The sequence below is a fragment of the Artibeus jamaicensis genome, unplaced genomic scaffold (assembly GCF_021234435.1).
Source record: "Artibeus jamaicensis isolate MK-2021 breed Jamaican fruit bat unplaced genomic scaffold, CSHL_Jam_final contig_3126, whole genome shotgun sequence".
Lineage (NCBI taxonomy): Eukaryota > Metazoa > Chordata > Mammalia > Chiroptera > Phyllostomidae > Artibeus > Artibeus jamaicensis.
The window spans coordinates 6,360,774-6,382,799 of record NW_026521723.1 but is presented as its reverse complement, the minus strand read 5'-3'; the positions used below and the strand labels follow the sequence as shown (position 1 = coordinate 6,382,799).

General features: G+C 42.7%; 1 protein-coding gene across 1 annotated transcript in view; it reads left to right on the top strand.

The window, feature by feature from the left end:
- MYH15 (myosin heavy chain 15) overlaps positions 1 to 22,026 on the top strand; it is a 135,827-nt gene that overhangs the window by 87,278 nt on the left and 26,523 nt on the right. Inside the window, exons 29-33 of the mRNA XM_037148869.2 lie at positions 3,878 to 3,996; positions 9,534 to 9,730; positions 12,849 to 13,198; positions 15,588 to 15,712; positions 19,301 to 19,416. Of these exons, the coding sequence (XP_037004764.2) occupies positions 3,878 to 3,996; positions 9,534 to 9,730; positions 12,849 to 13,198; positions 15,588 to 15,712; positions 19,301 to 19,416 (907 nt within the window). The remainder of the gene's footprint in view (positions 1 to 3,877; positions 3,997 to 9,533; positions 9,731 to 12,848; positions 13,199 to 15,587; positions 15,713 to 19,300; positions 19,417 to 22,026) is intronic.

Below are 22,026 nucleotides of genomic sequence, written 5' to 3'. Positions count from 1 at the left end.
ATTGTTGGTGTAAGAAATGTCTAAACCTATAGAGAATTTTATGAGTTTATATGACCAAAATACCAACAATTTCCAGGAACCAACATCTCAACAGACTGAGAAAATGCTCCGGAGAAAGGCTGTTTTACAGCTCATTTTATACATTAGAATAAAAGGAGATGTAAGGAGGGTTACTTGGGATCCATTGGCTATAGATTAAGAGGGCAGGAGAAATCAAAGTGAGGGTTGGAGAAAAGGCATAATAGACACACGGTTCTTTTACATTGGTGGGTATGATAATTAACATTTACAGCAGGCAGAGATGGCTGAGGACTTCTGTGGTCTGGCGCTTTAGTGGTTGTGCCTTGAAGGGTCAGGGAAAGGCGATTACTCTGACATTTCAAAGGTATGTTATCTTAGGAACAAAAAGACAATGCACAGGCTCACTTCAGGTAAATAGTGACCTTTGGCAAGGAAGCTATAGACCTAGGACACAGCTACCAGCCCAACTCACTCTTAATTAGAAATTCTCATGTTCAGATCAACCTATGTGGTTACTTTCAGTCCCTGAGTTTGTAGGAGCCACCCTACAAACCTCCCCTGAGCTTGTCAGGTTTGGTGTGTGGCCCCTTTTTTCTCACACAATCTAATTGGGTTTTTTCTTTTTCAGTTTGTTATAAGCTTGTTTTTTTGTATCTTAGCCATTTATAATGGCTTTTATTTTTTTAAACATTTTTAAAGGAAGAAATAAATATTTATTGATTTGTGTGAGATAGAGAGACATCGATTTGTTGTTCTGCTTATTTATGCAGTCATCTGTGGACTCTTGTATGTGCTCTGACCTACAAACTTGCAACCTTGGCATACTGGGATGACTTTCTAAGCAACTCAGCTGCCCAGCCAGGACTGTTATGGGTTCTTTTAATCCACCAAGTAGAGGGACTGCAGTTTACTTAACCTTTCCCTGTAACTTGTTTCTCTTCTATGAACAGCATGTGACTAAAAGTTTGTCTGTAACTATAATTATTTTAGTAATATATTTCCAGAGATAGAATTTCTAGGCCAATGAAAATAAACAATATGTGCCTGATGCCCAGAGGCACTCACGTTAGATCAAAAATGGAAACCATTTAGACTGTGTGACATCCTTTGCCAGTGGATACCTCTGATTCTAGATGCTAAATCTGGAGTCAAAACTACACACCTGGAAATCTAGAGGAGAAAGGTGTTTTAGGTTCCAGCAGGGACACTGAATAGGATTCTTCCTATGCTGACGACAGAGCATATGGCATGTGGCCCTGCTACAAAACTCTGAACTTGATCTTCTGTGCCATTTAGGATGTAGTCTCTGGTGTGGACTCCACAGTCCAGAGACAAGGCTGGAGAATCCCTGTGTATCTGGCTCCAAAGGAAGTTTTGTATAAAATTTGTTTTGATAGGCATTGCCTACTTCCCCCTAATTACTGCCATTAATTTTCTACTCACTTTTTGATAAGAAAATTGGCGGGTATGTGAGATGAATGTAGGTCTGAGATGCTAATTCTGCTTAGGATGCAGAACCTTTTTCTTCCTTTCATACTCATCTTTACATTTGGCTTTCATGTGAATTGGAAGTACTGTATATGCCTGTGCAAAACCCTCTCTCCTCACTGGGTCTTTGTTCCAGATTTTTTCTGGTGCTTCTTTGCTACTACCATCAAAGTATTTTTTTCATGCCTGGGGGAGACCAATAGTAAATGTGGTCAATTAAGACATGTTAATGACTTCTGGGTCTGCAACCTATGTGATACATTAGTCTCAACCCCTCGTGGATTGGCATTTCTTCAGAATCCTTTAAAGTATGTTGTTTTCACCCAGAGATTGTCTCAAAGTTTGGTCCACAGACTCCCAGTGATTGTCAAAGCCTTCTCAGGGGGCTTTGAGGTTAATGATTTTCTTCCATTTTGACCCTGAATATACATCTCCTTAGTGTTCTGTGTGCTACAACCGGAAGTATGCATAAAACATTTCTGTTTCATATTGAAGGGCGGCATGTAGATTAAGTTCTGAGTTGAACTAGCAGTTTTTTCAGGGAGCATCAAATTTCCTTGAAAGAATGATTGGCAAATCTACTGTGCGAATTCAGACTTAGATATTTAGCAAATATTTCTCAAAGATAAAGTGAGCCTGTCGAGTCAAGGGAGTAACTGACAATATTTGTTGTAATAAAATTGGAGCTTTTGGGCAAAACTTAGGTTTTGGAAAATGTATGTGTCATCATGAGCTTCATGGCTTTCAAGTCTTTAAAGACTTTTCTGATGACACCAGGGGTGACAGTGGAAAATGATTTTTTTATATTATGTAATGAAATATGCCAAATTGGAAGGTCTGCATAATTCTGTGAACACAGATTTTTTCAGATCACCACTGCATGATGTTATAGAATAATGTGTGGGCAAAAGATCAAGTGAACATTTAACATGGACAATGAATTTAGTATAATAGTAAAATAAGATTGATTTGGTTTATTTCATACTGCAACTAACCCCATAAGAAATTTATGTTTGTTGGGTTTTGATGTAATAGCAAATAATGGTCACAATTATGTGAAAAGACTATGGCTGTACATCCCTCTTTTCCAATTCTGTATCTGTGACAGGCTGGATTTTCTTTATATACTGCAACAAAAAACAGTATATTGCAATAGATTGAATTCAGAAGTGGATATGAGATTCCAGGTGTCTTTTATTAAGTCAGAGAATTTTTTTAATGTAAAATAATGTCACTTTTTTCTTTCTTTTGGGGGGGTTTGGAGAATATATTTTCTTCTAAAAATGTTGTTACATTGACATGTTAACTCAGGATTATTTATTATTATTTCAAAACCAACTAATATATATTTTAAATTCTGATACACTATCTACTGACATAAAACTCACATTAACAAAATCTCATTGGGGCCCACAATAATTTTTAACCATGTAAAGTGTCCCTGAGACTAAAAGTTTTCAGAGTTCCTACTTCATCCTTCACAGGTGCTTCCTTCCAAAGTTAAGAGTTTTAGAATTTGTTTGTAGTAAGAGGGGTTGGCTCACAGATATCTGGAACTTTGTTGTTGCACTAATTGCACTGAGGAAGCAACTGCCTTTGCCCAGGATTAGCTCAGCTTTTAGGACCACTTCTAATAACAACAGTATTTCTGTCCTATTATTGACAAAATAAGCTAATCAGGGAGTGTAGACTAGAGCGTAATAGAATTCCCCCCTCTTATGTTACATTCTCTACTGTTTAATGACTATTTCTAATATTTAGCAGTTAGTCTGGAAAATACATTTACACTTATTTAATTTTCATTAACAATCTTTTATTGTTATTCGCATTTTACAAATGATGCAAACAAGTGTAATTATCTAAAAAGATTGTGTAGTCACAAATCGGTAGAGCTACACATAATAAACAAGGGGCACGGCATAGAAGAAAGGATGTTCTGCAGGGTTAAAAACTCAATTTGGATGTACTTCCACTAATTACTGGCTATGCATGTGTCTCAACTGCATTTAAGTAAGCTGCCCTGTTTTTTTCTTTGAAAAATGGGTAATAATATCTATGTTATCAAGGAATTATGAAGAGTTAAAGTAGATAATATACATAAAATGCCTACTGAATAAAAAATTGTCAGTAAGTGGTAGCTAATATCTGTTATTGACTCATACTTACTACTAAAATTTTATATATATTTTAAATTAGGGTTCTCTTGTGAGTCCTGGAAAGAATCATTGTCATCATTTTGCTAATAACTAGACTCTCAATGTGAGTTATATGTGGTAGGAATCATTCTGGTTGCTCTTAAATTCAACAAGTTGGGGAGGCAGTATATGAGGAACACCATGGTTAACTTACTTTTGAAATCTTTGTGTAGATGAGTTCCTAAAGAGGCTGGAAGAAAAGGAGGCTCTGATAAACCAGCTTTCCAAGGAGAAGAGCACCTTCGTTCAGCAAATTGAAGGATTGAAAGAGCAACTGGAAGAGGAGATCAAAGTAATACATCTGCTATTTCTCACTGGTAGCTTGACCATGCATTTTTCTTTGGTGTGTCAGCCTGCATGTCTTCTCATATTAAAGAAAAGGAGAAAGTGCCCTAGAAGTTCAGGGAGAAAAACATGTCGGCCCTTGTATGTGCTGGGAAGGACACTGATCACTGAAGGAGTTTCCTCAGTGATTCACATTGCATCTCTGGTTTGTCAGATTTAGAGCAAGCGAAGTATGTGTTTCCATTTTGCATTACTTCTTGCACAGAAAGTCAGCAAGTTTCTTTATGGATCTTTGATTTTGAATTGCACTAAGAAGTGGAATTTAATAAAAGACCAAAATAAAATAAATGGAGCTAACTTAGCTCAATATTATTTTGAAGTTGTCAATAAATTATAGATATTAGTAATTTCTTCCTACGATAATATATAATGTTGCTAGTAAGTGACCTCAGTGAAAGCAATTCTTTAAGGTGAAAGCATAGTGACTAATGTGAGAAATGAGTTCTTTGAGCCCTGGCATTTCAAGCTAATTTTTAGTTGATATTCAAGTCTTCTTGATACTAAGACCCCAAATTGCCTTACTTGTACATAATCTCAACCGTAAAGACATTGGCTCTCAGGGGTGAATGTTGTTGAATCTTGAGATTTCTGTCTTTAAATATTTTATTTCCTTCACTCTCCTTTTTTTTAATATTATACACAAGTTGTTAAATTACTGCTATGGTTTGTGCATCAGACATTATGCTTTTCTCATGTTACCTCAATCTTCATGTGTCACATAAAGCAGGTAGAATTATATCTTTATACATGAAGAAACCAAACTCAGATGACAAATAACTTGTCCAAGGTCATATAGCTACTAGTTGACTGTGAAGGAATTTACTCAGGTGGTGAAATGACTTGATTTATATATTAGAATGTCATTCTGGCTGCCTTCCCAGTACCTTCCAATTGGCCTACAAGGCCCCTTTGCTCGTGCTCCAGCCTCCTTCCGTGATCTCACCTCATACATCTGCTTTCCTCGTTTACTTCCCTGCAGTCCCCCTGGCTCCTCTCTGCCTCTTAAATAGCTGCCATCATTCCTGCCCTAGGCCTTTTGTAGCTGCCATTTCCATTGCTCGGAGGCCCCTCTCCAAGGTCTTTGGGGATGATGAGAAGGAGCTAACTATTCTAGATCACATTAGTCAGTTTTATTGTCTTACTGCTGTTAGCTATATTATTATTAATTTGTTTACATGTTTGCTTTGTGTATCCTCTTACTCCTTTTTGGCTTCTTAGAGCAAAGACTTTGTCTGTGAGACTTCTGAAACACTAATGTCTAGAACAGGTGCTCGATAAATATATATTAAATAAGAGGAAGTATCCCAATTTGAAGCCAAGTTTATCAGGTTGCAAAGTATGTACCTTTCTCAGGGTCATTGCATATTTTGGCTCCTCATTCACCAACCATGGGTGTCTGGTGGAGGCTGCCATTAATTAAGCCTTGTGGTCTCAGCTGCATCTGCCTAACAGTGCATTTTTAAAGTTTGCATAAAGGACACACGAGGACTAGTAGAGATCCCCTGTTTTTCTCACTAGACTAGGTTATCTCCTAGGAACTATGCTTCTGGGTTCACCAGACCACCATGCAAGTGGTGAAATGTTCACTAAACTCACCTCTGCTGTCCAGTAGCTACTGGACACATAATAGTAGCTACTACTACACTATAGGTGACTCTCTAAATTTAAATTTTGTTAATCATTTTTATTTTTAATTACAGTTGACATACAATATATATTAGTTTCAGGTGCATACCTCAATAATAGACATTATATAACTTATTAAGTGATCATCTGATGACTCTTGTACCCATCTGATACCATACATAGTTATTAAAGGATTAGTGACTATATTCCCTATGCTGTACTTTATATCCCCATGACTTGTTTTATGAAACAACCAGTTTGTACTTCTTAATCCCTTCACATTTTTCACCCCCCAATCCACTCCCATCTGGCAACCATCAAAATATTCTCTGTATCTATGACTCTGTTTCTGTTCTGTTCATTTATTTTGTTTTTTAGATTCAGTTATTGATAGATGTGTATCTACTGCCCTTTCATTGTTCATATTTTTTAAAGATTTTACTTATTTTTAGAGAGTGGGGAAAGGAGGGAGAAAGAGACTGAGAGAAACATTGATCTGTTGTCTCTTGCACAAACCTCGGCTGGTGTCAGACTCACAACCAGGCATGTGCCCTGACCAGGAATCAAACTGGGAACCTTTCACTTTGCAGGTCAATGCCCAAGCAACTGAACCACACTGGTCAGGGCTATTGTTCATACTTTTTATCTTTTTCTTTTTCTTCTTAAAGAAGACCTCTTAATATTTCATATAGTACTAGTTTGGTGGTGAACACCTTTAGCTTTTTCTTGCCTGGGAAGCTCTGTATATGTCCTTGGATTCAAAATGATAGCTTTTCTGGGTAGAGAAATCTTGTAAGCCCTTGGTTTTTATCACTTTGAATATTTCTTCCCAATCCCTTCTGGCCTGCAAAGTTTCTGTTGAGAAACCAGCTGATGGTATTATGAGAGCTCCCTCATAAGTAACTAATTTTTGCTTGCTGCTTCTAAAATTCTCTCTTTGTCTTTATTCTTTGACATTTTAATTATGATGTACCTTGGTGTGATCCTCTTTGGGTTCATCTTGTTTAGGATTCTCTGTGCTTCCTGGACTTGTATATCCATTTCCTTCACCAGGTTAGGGAAATTTTCTGTCATTGTTTTTTTCCAGTAGGTTTTCAATTTCATGCTCTACCTTATCTCCCTGCACCCCCATGATATGAATGTTGGTATCTTTGAAGTTGTCCCAGAGGCTCCTTACATTGTCTCCTTACATTGTCTTCATTTTGGGGATTCTTTTTTCTTTTTGCTGTTTTTTTTTTAATGTTTACTGTATATCTTTAAAGTAACTTCCTTTTTTTAAAGATTAAAGTAACTTCCTTTTTTAAAAGATTTTATTTATTTATCTTTAGAGGGGAAGGGCAGAAGAGAGGGAGAGAAACATCAATGTATGGTTGCATTTGTGCATCCCCTGCTGGGAACTGGCCTGCAGGGAACCTGCCTGCAACCTGGGCATGTGCCCTGACTGGGAATCGAACCGCGATTGTCTGGTTCGCAGGCCCACACTCAATCCATTGAGCTACACCAGCCAGGTCTTTTTGCTGTTCTAATTGGGTGGGTTTTGCTTGCTTATCTTCCAAATTGCTGATTTGATTCCTGGTTTCATCTACTCTACTGTTGATACCCTGTAAATTGTTCTTCATTTCAGTTATTGTATCCTTCAAATCCGACTGAATCTTTTTTATGCTATTGAGGTTCTCACTAAGTTCACTGAGCATCCTAATAAGCAGTGTTTTGAACTCTGTAGCTGATAGATTGCTTGTCTCCATTTTGTTCTTTTTCTGGAGTTTTGTGCTGATCTTTCATTTGGGTCATGTTTTTTTATTTCCTCATTTGGCAGCCTCCCTGTGCTTGTTTCTATGTATTAGGTGGAGCTGCTACATCTCCCAGGCTTGGTAGAGTGGCCTCATATAGTAGATGTTCTACAGGGTCAAGTGTCACAGCCTCCACAATCACCTGAGCTGGGCACTCTAGGTGTGCCCCTTCACCTTATCCACCATGTGGGCTGTGTACACCCTCCTGTTGTAGTTTGCCTTGATTGCTGTTGGCACCTCAGTGGGAGGGATTTACTCCCAGGTTGATCAGCTGCAAAGACTGGCTGCAACCACAACCCACTTTGGAGGATCAGCTGTGCAGGGGCCCACCCCACACAGCAGGACTTACTTCAGCAGGGCTCTGGTGCCTACTGAGTTTGTTCCTTGAGTGTGTTGCTTGTGGAGGTGGGTGGGTGGTGCTTCAGCATGGTCTGAAGCTGTCTACCAGGTACACTGGCTCTGGAGCCTACTGGAAGTTGTCGACCAAGGTCAGCAATCACCTATGTTCTGCCTAGGGCCACCTGGAATAAGCTAAAAAGCAGTTTTCAGGTGGCTACTCCTAGTGCTGGGCTTGGCGGTGCCCAGGTGAGGCCAAGCTGTAACCCAAGGCCAGCTGCTGATAGTGTTGGGCCTGGGTCCACTTAGTGAGAGGTACAGGGCATGCTGAGGCCAGTTTTTTCTTGTTCGAGAGGTTTTAGGAATGTCTGAAGTATGAGTCAAGACAGGCCATTCATATAGAAAAGCCACTGGAAAGAGCTTGGGTGTACCCACAAGTTAGGTGGGTTCACAAGTTGGGTGATGCAGGATGTCAGAAAATCAGCAGGGTGAGGTGAACAGTGATAGCCAGGTTGATGGAAAATCAGACAGGGTGGCTGCCTGCTGATTTTGTTGGGGTTGAACTCAGAAAATGAATAATGGCCTCTGTCAACACTTTTGTCTGGCAGAAAGCTGCACCTCCAGCTCTTGCCCTGGTGCCAGACAATTCTGTTCCTTTCTGTATGTGCCTGGTGCCTTTTGAGTTGCTGTCCCAGTGCTGGAGCTCAGAGTGAGTGAATCAGGGTAAGCCTATATGTGGGCTCTTTTAGAGGAACTGCCTGGAACTCCAAAAGCCCTCAGGTTCACTCAACCACAATCCCTGCTGGTTTTCAAAGCCTGCAGTTACGAGGACTTCTCTTTTTGGCACCGGAACGCTGGGCTGGGGGGCCTGGTGTGAGGCTGGGGCCCCTTGCCTCTCAGTGGGACCTCTTTAGCTGAGATATATTTCCCAATTTTCACTTGCAATATGTTGGTATGGGACTAGCCTGTTCCTCATCTCTGCTCCTCTGACCAGTCTTGGTGTGGCTTCTTCTTTAGAGCCCTAGTTGTAGGACTTCCATTCAGGTTTCCGGTGGTTTGAATGATGGTTGTTCTCTAAGTTTAAGGTGATATTAATTAAAATTTAATATTAAAAATGAATATTAATAAAATGCAGTTTGGCCCATACATTGTACTTGGGACCTTTTGGATGTTCAGGAGCTACATGTGGCTAGTGGTTTTCCACATTGGACAGTGTACATGTGGAATATTTTCCTCACTACAGAAATTTCTTTTGGATGGTGCAGTTTTAAAGTGATGAGATATGTTGTCAGAGATTCACTTGTGAAATAAAAGATTTTGTTTTCCTCACCAATGGAATGAAAAGGCTAGACTAAATTCAGTGGTCCTTTGTAGTCCACACAAGATCTGAATCTTTTATATTGCTAAATCTTATTGCCTAGATGATAATGTTCTAGCTACCTTTGCCTTCCACAATTTTCCCAGAATTCCAGGCCTTGTCTATTGTTGAAGTCAGGCTGGCATTTCCCCAAATAGAACTCTCTCTCCTGTTTTAACAGCAGCAATTAGAAACTCTAGTCTTTTTCTTATTGTCCCAAAGTCTCTTCCCGGTATTATCTTACCAGGTTCAGGTTCAGCTTCAACTTGTGGCAGGATGTTATTAACCTTATCTAAAAAAAATGATGTCACCTCCAATCCTTTGGTTGTTAATTATGGTGGTGTCTTTTTCCAATATGTATTGTGTCCCATCTAGTCGCAGAGTGCCCTAGCCCAGTCCCTGCGGTCAGCCAAGCATGACTGTGACCTGCTCCGAGAGCAATATGAAGAAGAGCAGGAGGCCAAGGCTGAGCTGCGTCGGGCTGTGTCCAAAGGCAGTGCTGAAGTGCTGCAGTGGAGAATGAAGTATGAAGATGATGCCATCCAGAGCACTGAAGACTTGGAGGATGCCAAGTGAGTAGAGCAAGGTGACCTTGAACCTGGAGTTAGTTACAAAAAGGAGCAGGAGAATAGGGACTCTGTCCTTAAGGCCAAGTGCATGGACAAACCAAAGACCAAAGGTGAAAAAGCCACCACTGGCAAGAAGTACATGCTCTAGGGGGGGCTAAACAATAAAAACTATAAATACCAAATAGTAAATGCTACAGAGAGGACCTGGAGGGAGTAAGGATGCTCTTTCTAGGCCACAAGGGATGTCTTCATAGAAGATGTGACTGAGTTATGGTTTGAAAATAGGCTAGCACTTAAAATTCTATATTTAATTTACCAAGGCAATTGAGTTCATATCTGTGCAGGTCTCTATACATTAAAGTCACTGTGTCTCTGGTTCACCATCTGTAGACTACAAACTGGTCTGTGGAGATGATAGGGAGAAGTCAGAAACATGTTAGGATCTGTCGCTATGCCTTATGGGGTAAAGGTTTCTTTGAAAACAAGTCACCCTCAGGCTACCTCTAGGGTTAGAATATCAGTTTTATAGCCAATACTACATAAAGGCTTTAGAAGTTCTTCTCAGGAACTACAGAAGTTTGGGGCCCAAATGAATCCAGACTTGGTACCAGGGTGTAGCACTGAAGCATTTTCCTCAAAGATCAAGAGACTATGTGTCTTTGAGAGAAAATGTCAAACAACCCCAGCTTATAAGCATTAAAGGCTTACTCAGAACAATGTGCCCCTGACTCGGTAGCCTGGCAAAAATCCAGGGCAGATTGATACATTTCTTTTCAGCTTCAGCCAAAAATATCGTTTTTCAGTTCTTCACCCAACTAACTCTTCACGATCCATCACTGTGTAGTTGTTGAACAGCTGCTGGGTTCTGATCCAGAACGAGTACCAAGTGACCCATCTCCACAGCCACAGCAACCGAAACAGGGCTTTGGGATGGCAGAGGCAGAAAATGCCTGGTGTTTTACAAACTCTGGACCACAGAAAAGCGGGGCTTTCAACTAAAACAGCTCTTCATGTCAAAAATATGGCATTTGCTTCTGAAGAAAGATTTTTTTTCTTCTAATATGAAGAATTTGGGTGAAAGTGACACCTACCAGTCATTCTGTTTTATAAGGGTTTTCTTGGGGGGTAGGGGACATGGGTGAGTAGAAAAGAGGGTAAGTATATAGACTATTTTATGACCACATGGATTTGTTGGAACTAAAAAATTGCTCTGTCGCACATGACAACTGAAGAAAAATATTGTAATATGGTCATACCTGAAAACTATTTTTGCTTTAAACTTAGTTGAACTTCAGTTCAATATAGCATTGTCTGTATTATGCTTTCTCTCTAAATCACCTCAGGGCTGTAGAGTCAAACACATACACAAATGTAGGATTCTATGTTTTTTTCATTGGAAAGTTGAGGTTTCTCTCTTGGTTTCCAGGCTTGGGTTCACATGATGAGTTACTTTAGCAGAATCTAGCTCACATGAAACCCGGTTTACTGCTTCTGGTTCCAAATCAGACAACAATAAGGATTAGGCCTCCCAGTCTTCCACATCTCCATGCATATTCTAGACAACTAAGAAGGCACTTCAGTTGGCAAGTTGAGGAGCAAAATGGTAGTCAGTGTTCAATGCCGAACATTGTCAGTGAAACAAGGGTGACCGCCTTGTCACAGTTGTCCTGGACAAGCCTGATTCTGGCTCTGAGTGTGCTGTGTTCTGCTGAAACCCCTCAGTTCTGGGCACCAGCAGGGTTGGTCGCCCAAAGTAAAATTCCTATTTTCTGGTACCCATCGAGCATTGGTAAAGTAGGTAAAATACATGTAATTATTTTATGTGATCTCTGTTTTAGGTGGGATAAAACATCCTCTTTTTCTCAGCTTTATTGAGATACAATTGACATCTAACATGTGTAAGTTTGATGTACGAAGTTACATGTATATATTGCAAAATCTTGGCCACAGTAATGTTAGTTAATACATCTTCTTCCTCGCTAATCACCACTTGTTATTATTGTTGCTGTTATGGTGAGAACATTAAAGCTCTACTCTCGTAGCAACTTTCCATTATACAACACAGTGCTGTTAACCGTGGTCACTATGTGGTACATTAGAAGCTCCTCTTACCAGTGAAGAAAAGTGCAGCGGAGACAGGAAGTGACCAAGTTTAGGAAGCCAGTGAGCAAAGAAAAGCTGGTGCAGCCCAGCTCCTTCCTGGACACTGAGCACAGACCGGTTTTCACAGCAGTCCCACAGAAAGGGGTTTTCTGGCCACATTGCTCTCTTGGGCCAGTGGTGTGGCACATGTGAAGTCCTGAGGACCTTTTTCTGTTTAATAACAGTAGATGAGAAAAACTTTGGTACTTACAGTATCTTTCATCTAAGAAGCATAAGAACGGGACTGCCAGTGTCCCGGAAGGAGATGTTAGCAAGGGGACATGTTTTATCCATTAGGAAGCCCTCAAGCATTGTATCATGGTGGAGTGGAAGAGGTACCTTAATAAACCATTTCACCCCAGGAGATGCAAATAGAGGCCAAGGTACTGCCTGAGAGTAGTGGCACCTGTTAAATGAGCTTAACAATAGGATGGATTGGGGTGAGCAAAGTTGGGCAGAGGAGCTGAGGTGGAAAAGACATTTAAAGAAAAGAGATAATTTAGACAGGAGAGAGCCAACAAATGTTCTTTGAAAGCAACATAGCTGAGGAACTCTTTAGCAACTAAGGATTGCTAAAGGATTTTGATAGTTGCTTGCTGTTGGTGGGGTACCCAGTACAATCTTTCTCTTTCTCCCATTTCTTTCATCAATAAAGTCTGTATGCTTCCTTGCTCAGTTAGAGTTTAAGGTGAGCAAATACAGGGGTTTGGAGACCCTCAGTTCCAAGTCCAGGTTGGGAAGGGGTAGGGGAAAATAAAGGACAGATGGTCACAGGAGCCACAGGATGGTCAGTAGACATTTGGGTTCTATAAGCACAAGGAGGTCGTTTTCAGACACAAACTGCTTTTGCTTCATTCTATTAAGCCAGCCTCAGCGGCCACGCTCTTCTGTCCCCAAGCACTGTGTTTAATCAAGTACAGACTGGGTGAGTTCTGTAGGACTGTGTCTTCACGTGGCCTTTTGGGTCCCTGTTTCTCAGGAAGAAGCTAGCAATCAGGTTGCAGGAAGCTGCTGAGGCCGTGGGTGTGGCCAATGCCAGAACCGCCTCCCTGGAGAGGGCCAGGCACCGACTGCAGCTGGAGCTGGGGGACGCCCTGGCGGACCTTGGCAAGGCCCAGTCTGTGGCAGCCTCGATGGACCAGAAGCAGCGACACTTTGACAAGTGCCTGGATGACTGGAGGCAGAAGCACACAGAGTCCCAGGAGATGCTGGATGCCTCTCAGAAGGAGACCCGGGCGCTCAGTGCCGAACTCCTGAAGCTCAGGCAGGCCTATGAGGAGAGCACCATGAGCCAGGAGACCCTGCGGAAAGAGAACAGCAACCTCCTAGGTACTCTGCACGGGGCTTGGAGCCAGCGCGGGGGGCAAGGCGCTCCGGCAGAGCCCTGGCTTCCAGGGCAAGACTGTCCTCCTGGGCAAACGCTCCAGCATTGGTGTGGTCTCACTCGGGTTTTAACTCCTCCATTTAATCATACTTAACATTTGCTTTACTACAGATAGTATTTTTATTCTAAAAATTAGACCACTTTTCTATCTTTAATCCCAATTCTATTCTGCAAAGGAGGCTACAATTAAGAATTACTTTATATCCCTGGCCTTACCAAGATTTTCTGTATGTATACCCATGCGAGTGTTTTTTACTCAAATTACACATTATTCTACACTTTTTATATTTTGTTTATCCGTATGCTTTCTAATGTAACAATTAGTTCTATAGCCCATACTAGGTGCCAGGCACTGTTTTATATACAATTATTGTTTAATGCTCAGGACAGTCTTATGTGTCAGTTTTCTTTTATCTGTGAAATGCAGATTATGTGGAGTCACAGAAGGTTAAGAACTTGTCCAAATTCAAGGTTGATAAGTAGCAGACGTGAGACTTGAGCCCAGCCGGCCTGACTCTAGCGCATCACCCCAGTCCTTGCCTGGGCCACCTTCCCACGCGCTCGTGAGTCTTCGCATGGACACCTACCACGTGATCGTCAGTAGATACACAGTGTTTTATAAGGATGGCTAATGCTTATTTAAGTACGTTTTATTTATTTTAGATATTTTTCACAATTATACAGAATTTTATATTATACATCCCTGCCCATATATTTGCGGACATGTAAAAAAAAATATTTCAGTAGGATAGAGTTGTAGACATGAAATTGCTAGGTTAAAGGAATGAATTTTCAAATTTTGAGATGTGCCAAACAGCCCTTGAAAGCGGCTGCCAGATTACACCAGCACTAACCGTTATGTGCATCAAAACCCGAGGTGCCTTGGGAGCAAGTTTATTACCGTTGGAGGGATAAATAAAGCTCCCTTTCTGTGTTGACCTGTACCCATGATCCAGTCCCTGACTGGGCATGTGAGAGTTGCAGGAACAGAGGTGGGAAAACTTCAGCTTATCTGTGGCAACTGGAGGGTTTGCTCAAACAGTTGGGTGGCCCCATCTAGAGAGCTTGTGATTCACTAGGTCTGGGAGAGGTCTGAGAATTCGCATTGCTGGCAAGTTCCCAGGTGAGGCCAGTGCTGCTCCTCCGGGGACCGTACTGGTCTGGATGGGGCTTGGGCAGAAGCTCGGGCAGAAGCCTATTTATAAAGATCTGCAAGTGATTCTAAGGTGTGGTCAGTAGAGATCTATTACCCTGGGCTTTCTCTTGTAAATATTTCTTCTGGGGAGAGCTTATTAGGGAAGGGTTTATTATTCACATGAGAAATGCTGTCCAGTGGGTTTGTTTCTGTAACTTTTTAAAATTCTTGTCACATCACAGCACAGCCTGGGATCTCAGATCCCAGAACCAGAGGAGAGGCAAGCCGTCTCCTCCTACTGATGCCAGTCTGTGGGTGATGCCCAGACACTTGGCCCCACTCCACACCTCTTAGGTCACAGGTGGCAAACACAAGGCCTGTAGGACAAATCTGGCCCTCCACCTTGTTTTACCCAGCCCAGCACCTTGTTTCTACCTGGCAACAGCATGGAGCTCTCACTTAACTGTTAAGGAGTAGTTACATTTATACAGTCCTAAGGTTACATTCGGTCCTTTGAAGGCAGCTGTGAGGCTGATGTGGCCCCCAGTGAACGTGAGTTTGACACCCCTGCCTTAGGCAGTGGCAGAATCCTTCACAAAGAGGCAGAATGGACAATACCAACATCAGGTGGTTTGGATGCCTTACTCTGTCAAAGGCTTGTCTCTGTGAGAAGCTAGCCACCGACTCTCAAGAGCTTGAGCTCCTTCAGATTCTTTGGTTTATCTGAGCTCATTGCATTGGCTTCGGACATACAATGAGCTGGCTTTTGCTTTAGAAACCAATCCTGGTATCAAGCAGCAGCTGACAAAACAGCAGTCACCGGTGCTGACATCGAAGCACTTACCTGGGAAATGTGAGGATTCCAGGTCTGCATTTCAGAGCCCGGCCAGGAGGAATCTGGCCTGGCTCCAGCACATAGGAGCGCCTTGGGAAGCTGTACACAATCCTCGAAGAAGCACTATGCTCACCAGCTGCTATAGGCAACCTTCTGGCAGATGACAAAAGAATACATTGAAGAAGGGATGCCTTTTTCTAACTCAAACAAACGTCCCTTATGTGCCAGGGGCAGCCTTGCCACCAAGTTCCCAAGGACGGCACGCCTGTGGTCCCACAGGACCTCTGGGAACAGTCCGTGCCGTCTGGTGTCATGGGTCTGAGACCAGATCCTCTCACTAACTTTGCTTTTCTCCCCCTTTCAGAAGAGATTTCTAATCTGACAAATCAACTGAGAGAAGGAGACAAGAAGTTAAGTGAAATGGAAAAGGTCAACAAACAGATTGAACAAGAGAAGGCTGAAGTCCAGGCGGCGCTGGAAGAAGCAGAGGTATTACGTTCAGGGAGCAAAGGTTTTCATCATTGTGACAAAGCAGGTCTGCACTCCTGTAGCACCAGCAGTCACGCGGGGCACTTACTCATGTGCTGACGACATGCTAGGCTTTGTACCAGGGGCTTAATGTGCCTTATTTCATGTTTTTACTCTAGCAAACTATTGTCTAACTTGTCAAATGAGGAAACTGAGGCTCAGAGAGCAAGATCAGTCCTAGTGGTTCAGCTCTCCTGGTTGTAATGAAAACAGAAATCAAGAAACCACGTCTGCGTTGTTCACCAATTTATTCTCAGAGCCTCGACCCTCACCACTCAAAATGGGCATCGCCAGGGAGGTTTTTGGAAACCTAGATGGTCAGGCCTTCCCCTGGTTTCACTGAATCGGAATCTGCGTTTTAACCAGGTCCCTTGGTGGTGCAGGTTCACGGGGACGTTTGAGAAGCCCTGGCCTATAGCACTGTCCCAGGCATAGAAGAGGTCCCATGAACGTTTGTTGATTGTTAAAAATGTCCTCATACGTCTTCTTCTCTAAACAGAATCAGTCAAAACATTTTTCCCGCAGAAAACTTTGGACAGTTTGTTTCTGAAAGCTCGTTGTGTGCATATTGCTTGCCAGGAATGTTTTCAGAGGTATGGATTAAAAGTCCAGGACAACTCCGATTTTACCCCTGGGGGTGATGGAAAAGGACTGCTGAGGAGATCTCTCATCAAAGAGGGTGAACTAAAAAGGAAACGGACGTTAGGTAGTCAGCCCTGCGAAGCCTCTTTACTCACAGCTGAGTTTCATTTTCTCAGCCCACCCTCTGAACCATCACCCAGTCCTGTTAACACACGGCCTCACCCACTCAGCCTCCAACAGAGATAATGAGTTGTAGACCACACGGCAATCGGTCTTAGGCAGGGGCCTTTTGGAAGTGTGATAATGAAACGTTAGACCTCAGAGGACCATGTTGTGCCCAGCGGTGTCTGTTAAATTCACCTCATGGCTACGTTTCTGTAAGAGGCCTGCCCAACAGAAGCTGTGCTCCTGTCTCCTCTGCATGTACAGATATCCAGTGGACAGCTCTTCACACAGCTCTCCTCTTGCCTTTTGACGCATAACTGTTTTCCAAAGTCATGTACATTATGTGCAAAATACCAACAATTCCCAGTGTGGCGTTCCCTAGCAAGACTGGCCCTCGTCAACTTGGTAAACCTTGCTGCCTTCACTTGCTCCCTTTGGTTTGTTCTCTGGGCATCCAAGCTAGGGACTTTCTAAAGCTACTACCTTAAGCCAAAGAAGTAACTTCTGTGGTAGAAATTTCAAGCACTGTGACAATCCAAAGAGAGGTAGGATTAGGTTTAATTTGAGTCCTGTATGACAAGTAGACATCTTTGTATGTTTTAAATCCACCAGCACGAACATCAAAGGTGAGGCTGGTAGGGCCATAGCGCTCATACCATCTTGTGCCACTAGATGGCATCCTCTTCTATTCTCATTTTCTCCAACCTTGTCTTCAGCCACATCCATAAATACTTCATCAACTTGAACATGTATTTATAAAATTGGGTTATTTTCCTGGGTGAGCCTTTATGAGAAACTTTATCAGATTATTTTTGAAGTCAGAGAACTCAAATTATCCCAGGTCACCTTCTCCAAAGATTCACTATCTCAGTGCGGTCTGAGGGGTGAGAGGTGACAGTTTCCCCCAAGGAAAGAAAGGGCAGCATTCCCCAGGAGGAAATTGCTATCCAGGCATTTGTTTTTGATTTATTTTCTTTTATATTGAAAGTAGTGTTCAGGGAACAGCATCAAGACCTTCAGCTATATTAAAATCTCCAACACCTTTCTTATTTCTGCTCTGAAATTGCTACTCAGCTTTACTTTCAGCGGTACGTGCGAATCGCTCCCCAGAAGAGCCCACTCTAAAAAGCACTCCTGCCCTCGGGACTGTCTGCCAACCGCAAACTGACTGAGAGCTTGTCTTCGCCCCTGCGCTCTTTACAGGCGTCCTCCTCGGCATCCTCCAAGTGCTTGTTTCTTCTTCTGCACAAATTTTATTTTTAGAACAGGCTTTAACAATTTAATTAAACCTGCATTTTTAAACATGAGTCACCTTTAGAATAACCCTGGTGGTAATTGTTTTGTTTATCTTTAAATATTCAAGAGGGCAGGAGATCTCCCTGCCTGTCAGAGGAACCCATTTGAAGCGGTAGTAATAATTATGGTGATAGTGGCCCACACTGAGTGTTACGCGTCAAATGCATCCTGAATTCCCTCCCTGCGCTTCTTATGACAGTATTTGGGCACCATTCTGTTCGCACTATTCTGTTTCTGGCTCTCTGAACGCTTTCAGCTTTTTCTGTATTCCTCGGTGACATCCAAAATTAAAGAAGATTTCAGATAGAATCCTTGTTCTAGCTTTGATACTTGTACTGATTTATTCCAAAGATGGAATGCATCACAAAAAGTCGAGAGTAATAATTTTAAAAGTTTAAGTAGTCACAGGCAAGATTGAACTTTTCTCATTTAAAAATGCTTTAGAACTCTAGTTCTTGAACCACAGCTAAAAACCTTAAGAAGGTCAAAGCTATTAAGTGACATTGCTGGAGGTGAAATGACACCGGGGCTTAGACCGGCGGGGTGATATCGGACCTCAGTTCAACAACCTCAGGACTTGGATTCTGGCTAAGAAAGAATTCAAAGCCAACACAAACGATAAGAGGAAGTTTGGGAAGTCACAGGGGTTAGAAGCAGTGAGCCGTAGAAGAAATGGGCTTCAGGAAACGAGTTGCAGAAGAAAAAGAAGGGCCCTGGGAGCTTAGGAGAAAGAGAGAAGGAAGGAAAACCCATCTGGGAAAGGAGTGAGGCAAGGCACAGGTGTGCTCCACCGAGAGAGCCCTACTGGGTCCTCCTTTTTGAGGGTATTTACGTGGAGGTCTCAGGGAAGGGTCCCAACAGAATATTCATCAGCTTTCCAGCTGTGTCCTTTCAGGGTTGTGGCCCTCACTGACTGACCGGTTTCAGGGCAGGAAGTCATTAGTCAATGCTGCCGGTCCAGATGCCAGTGTTGGGGTCCCTTGTCTGGTCTGGCTTTGCTGCTTTTCTGGGCCTGGAGCTGAGGCCTAGATGTATTGATGTGAGTCAGAACCTCATCATCGGGGGGGGGGGGGCTTAATGTTTAAGGGCTGTTCTCTGGTCCCCTTGTTCGCATCCCCTCTGAGGGACTCTAACCCGCATGACTAGCAACGTGACAGGGGAGAGTCTGAACTGCATGACCAGTGCTGTGAAAGGTGAGGGGGTTCAAACTGCATAACCAGCGATTTGCTAGGGGAGGAGAGGGGACCCTGGGGGCAAGGCCCCTGTTTTCCTGTTGCTGGGCACCGGGGACTCCGGGCCCCACGGACCTTCTGTACCTGGCCCATCGACCTTGTTCTGCTCATGTCTGTCTAACTGCCTATCACAACATAACAAACACAAGGAATCACTTGTTTCATCCTGTCCCAAACTTCAGGGACCTGATTTTGAACTATGACATATGTTTTGAGAAGAAAAGGAAATTTCTCTCCAAGACTTAATTTAGTGCTTTTTATTTATGTATTTCAGGGAGCTCTGGAACGTAATGAAAGCAAGATTCTTCGCTTCCAGCTTGAACTCCTGGAAACCAAAGCGGAACTTGAAAGAAAGCTTTCAGAGAAAGATGAGGAAATAGACAAATTTAGGTATTTAAGATTATTTAGACAAGCAACAGTTGCCTTTGTCAGCACTCGCTGCATTTGGCTACTTTAAGACCTTTGTTGGAACATTCTCAAAGACACTTAGCCAGTCTAACCGTACACTAGAATATTTCTAGAAAGCTCACCACTGTTACTATCAAGGAATGTCTCTACACAATTACTGCCAGTTTTTATAATTTTGTTTACATTTCAGTAGCTTCTATTCCCATCCAAAACTCAAAAAAACTCGCACAGAAAAGCTTAATTATATATACAATTACTGCATATACTCTCTGGGTCTTCATAAAAAAGGTCTCTTTCCTGGATACTGAAGAAACTGAAAATGCTAAACAGTGGAGAAGAAGAATGAAAAATTTGATGCCGCACATGAAAATGACTGTCAGGTCAGAGTCAAGTTTTCACATGCCCCCTGCCTGTCTCTGTAGCCATCTGTTTGAGAGGAGCGAGCCAAGGGCTAAGCTGCTTATTGAGGCCCCACTGAAGCAGCCGAGACCGAACAGTCAGGACGCAGAACAGACAGGATTTCTGGGTGGCGGGTCTTGTCTTCACTTCATCACTCGGAGCTGATGACTTCAGACATTTCACTTCTTAGCTTCTCAGTGGAGTGAGGGGATAAAAGTAACCCCCACGTGCCACAGAAGGTGGTAAGGAAGCTTGGTAAGCTGATGTTGGCAAAGCACTTCACACTCCATAGATCAAAGGCACAACTACAAACACATGGAATTAACTGTGATTATATTATCTATCTGATCTGTTCCCTTAAGTTGATGTCTTATGTCAGCAAGGAAAATCATTTGAATCTAAGTTTCAACTGGTAACTTGCTCCCAGTGCATTTATCAAACATTTTTTAAAAAATCTGTTAACGTGTGCAATTGAGCTGACCCCTTTCCCATAGCCCATTTTCAGACAAAACTCCCCCGGGGGGCCATGTTTTTAATGAGGGCGTCCAGCCAGATTTGGCCCTCTGTGGCTTTGAGCTGTCTTTGCTCCCCCTCATTGGCACTCCCCGCTCTGGGACCGACTGTGGTGACGGCTTCTGGTGGAATAAAGAGGCTCTGCCGAGTCAGTGTCTCAAAGAATTTTTTGATGAAGGGCGAAAACATGGGGCCTTAATAGTTGCCCTACTTCCTTCCATGAGGAACAAAAATGAATGTCCTCTTGTACAGTTAAAAAAAAACTCATTTCAGGTAATGTCAAACCTGTGCCTATTAATAAACCTAGCTAAGGAAAAATGAATCCTCAGAGAGCCTCATCAGGTACATCTGAATGTCAGGGAGCCATTCACCAATGATAATCATTTTAGTGGAAAAAAAAGCCAGAGAACCAAACAGCCAGGGCCACAGAAGACTAGACAGGAGCCGTGAAGGGGCTGAAAAAGGAATAGGTGGGCTGGAGGGAAGGGTGGGCTGTTCATGAATTTTAAATAGTTATTGGTTCATAATCACTATAGTAGGTACATCCGGAAAGAAAAGATGAGCATAGTTTACAAACACATCACAAATAGCCTCCCAGGCTCTTTCTGTGTGGAGTCCTGTGTGTGAGTACAGATTGCATCACAGAACTTTGGTTTAATCCGATTTCGGGGCTAGGAGAGGAAGGGATATTAAGGAAACTGAGTAGAATGTTGGGAAAATTTGAGTAAAGTATAGGATTCCTCAAGCAATCAAGGATAAGCCAGGTAAATTATAGAACTCAAGGGAAATATTGCCTGAGGGCAAGATGAGGTTCAAGGTCCTATGTCCCCATGAAGCTTAGGCAGCTCCACAGGAACTGAAGGAGGTTCCTGTGAGACAGGACCCAGGAAGCCAAAGGGACCACATAAGCAGGACAGAGACTCAGAGGCAAAGACGAAACCTTGATAACTCAATTCAACGCATCGTCTGCTGCTGAGCCTGCTGAGCCTGCTGAGCCTGCTGAGCTTGCTCATTCATTCATTCCATGAGGACTGAGTGAGCTGGGCCTGGGGGCCTGTTGGTGGTGAAAAGTATGAGCAGCTGGATATGCATGTAGGGCCATTTAAAAAAATATCTACAGATGTTATAGTTAGCGTAGCTAGAGGCAGGGAGATGACAATGTAGTCATTGATGAAAAGGAGGAGCATTGGTGACTGGCTTTGATCCTTTCCATCCCAGACACAGGAAATGAGGACCACTGTCAGTGGCCAGCTTAAAGGCCAACTGGTGGTCCTCACTGCCAGGGCAGTCCAGTCTCACCACAGGGTCCCAGACTGAGTTAAAACAAGTTGGTCAGGTACTTCCTGAAACTCCGGGGATGAACTCTATTTTCCGCAACCCAGGTTATTCAAAGATAGGCTGAAATGCATGAGGGTCTTCCCACTGGCCTAGGCCTGTATTCTGTGCTCTCAGACATAACAGAAAGGTGCTGTGGAAGGGGCTTCTGGGAATGAGGCACTGAAATTCCATCAAAGTGCATTTGTTTGCTTTGGTTTGAGCACCTGTAGAAGGATTAGGCCAACTTTTTCTGTATAAGGTCAGACAGTAAATATCTGTGGTTGTGCAGGCCATAGACTCTGTCACAACTGCTCAGCTCTGCAGCTGCAGCTTGAAAGGAGCCATAGACATTGGAAATCAAAT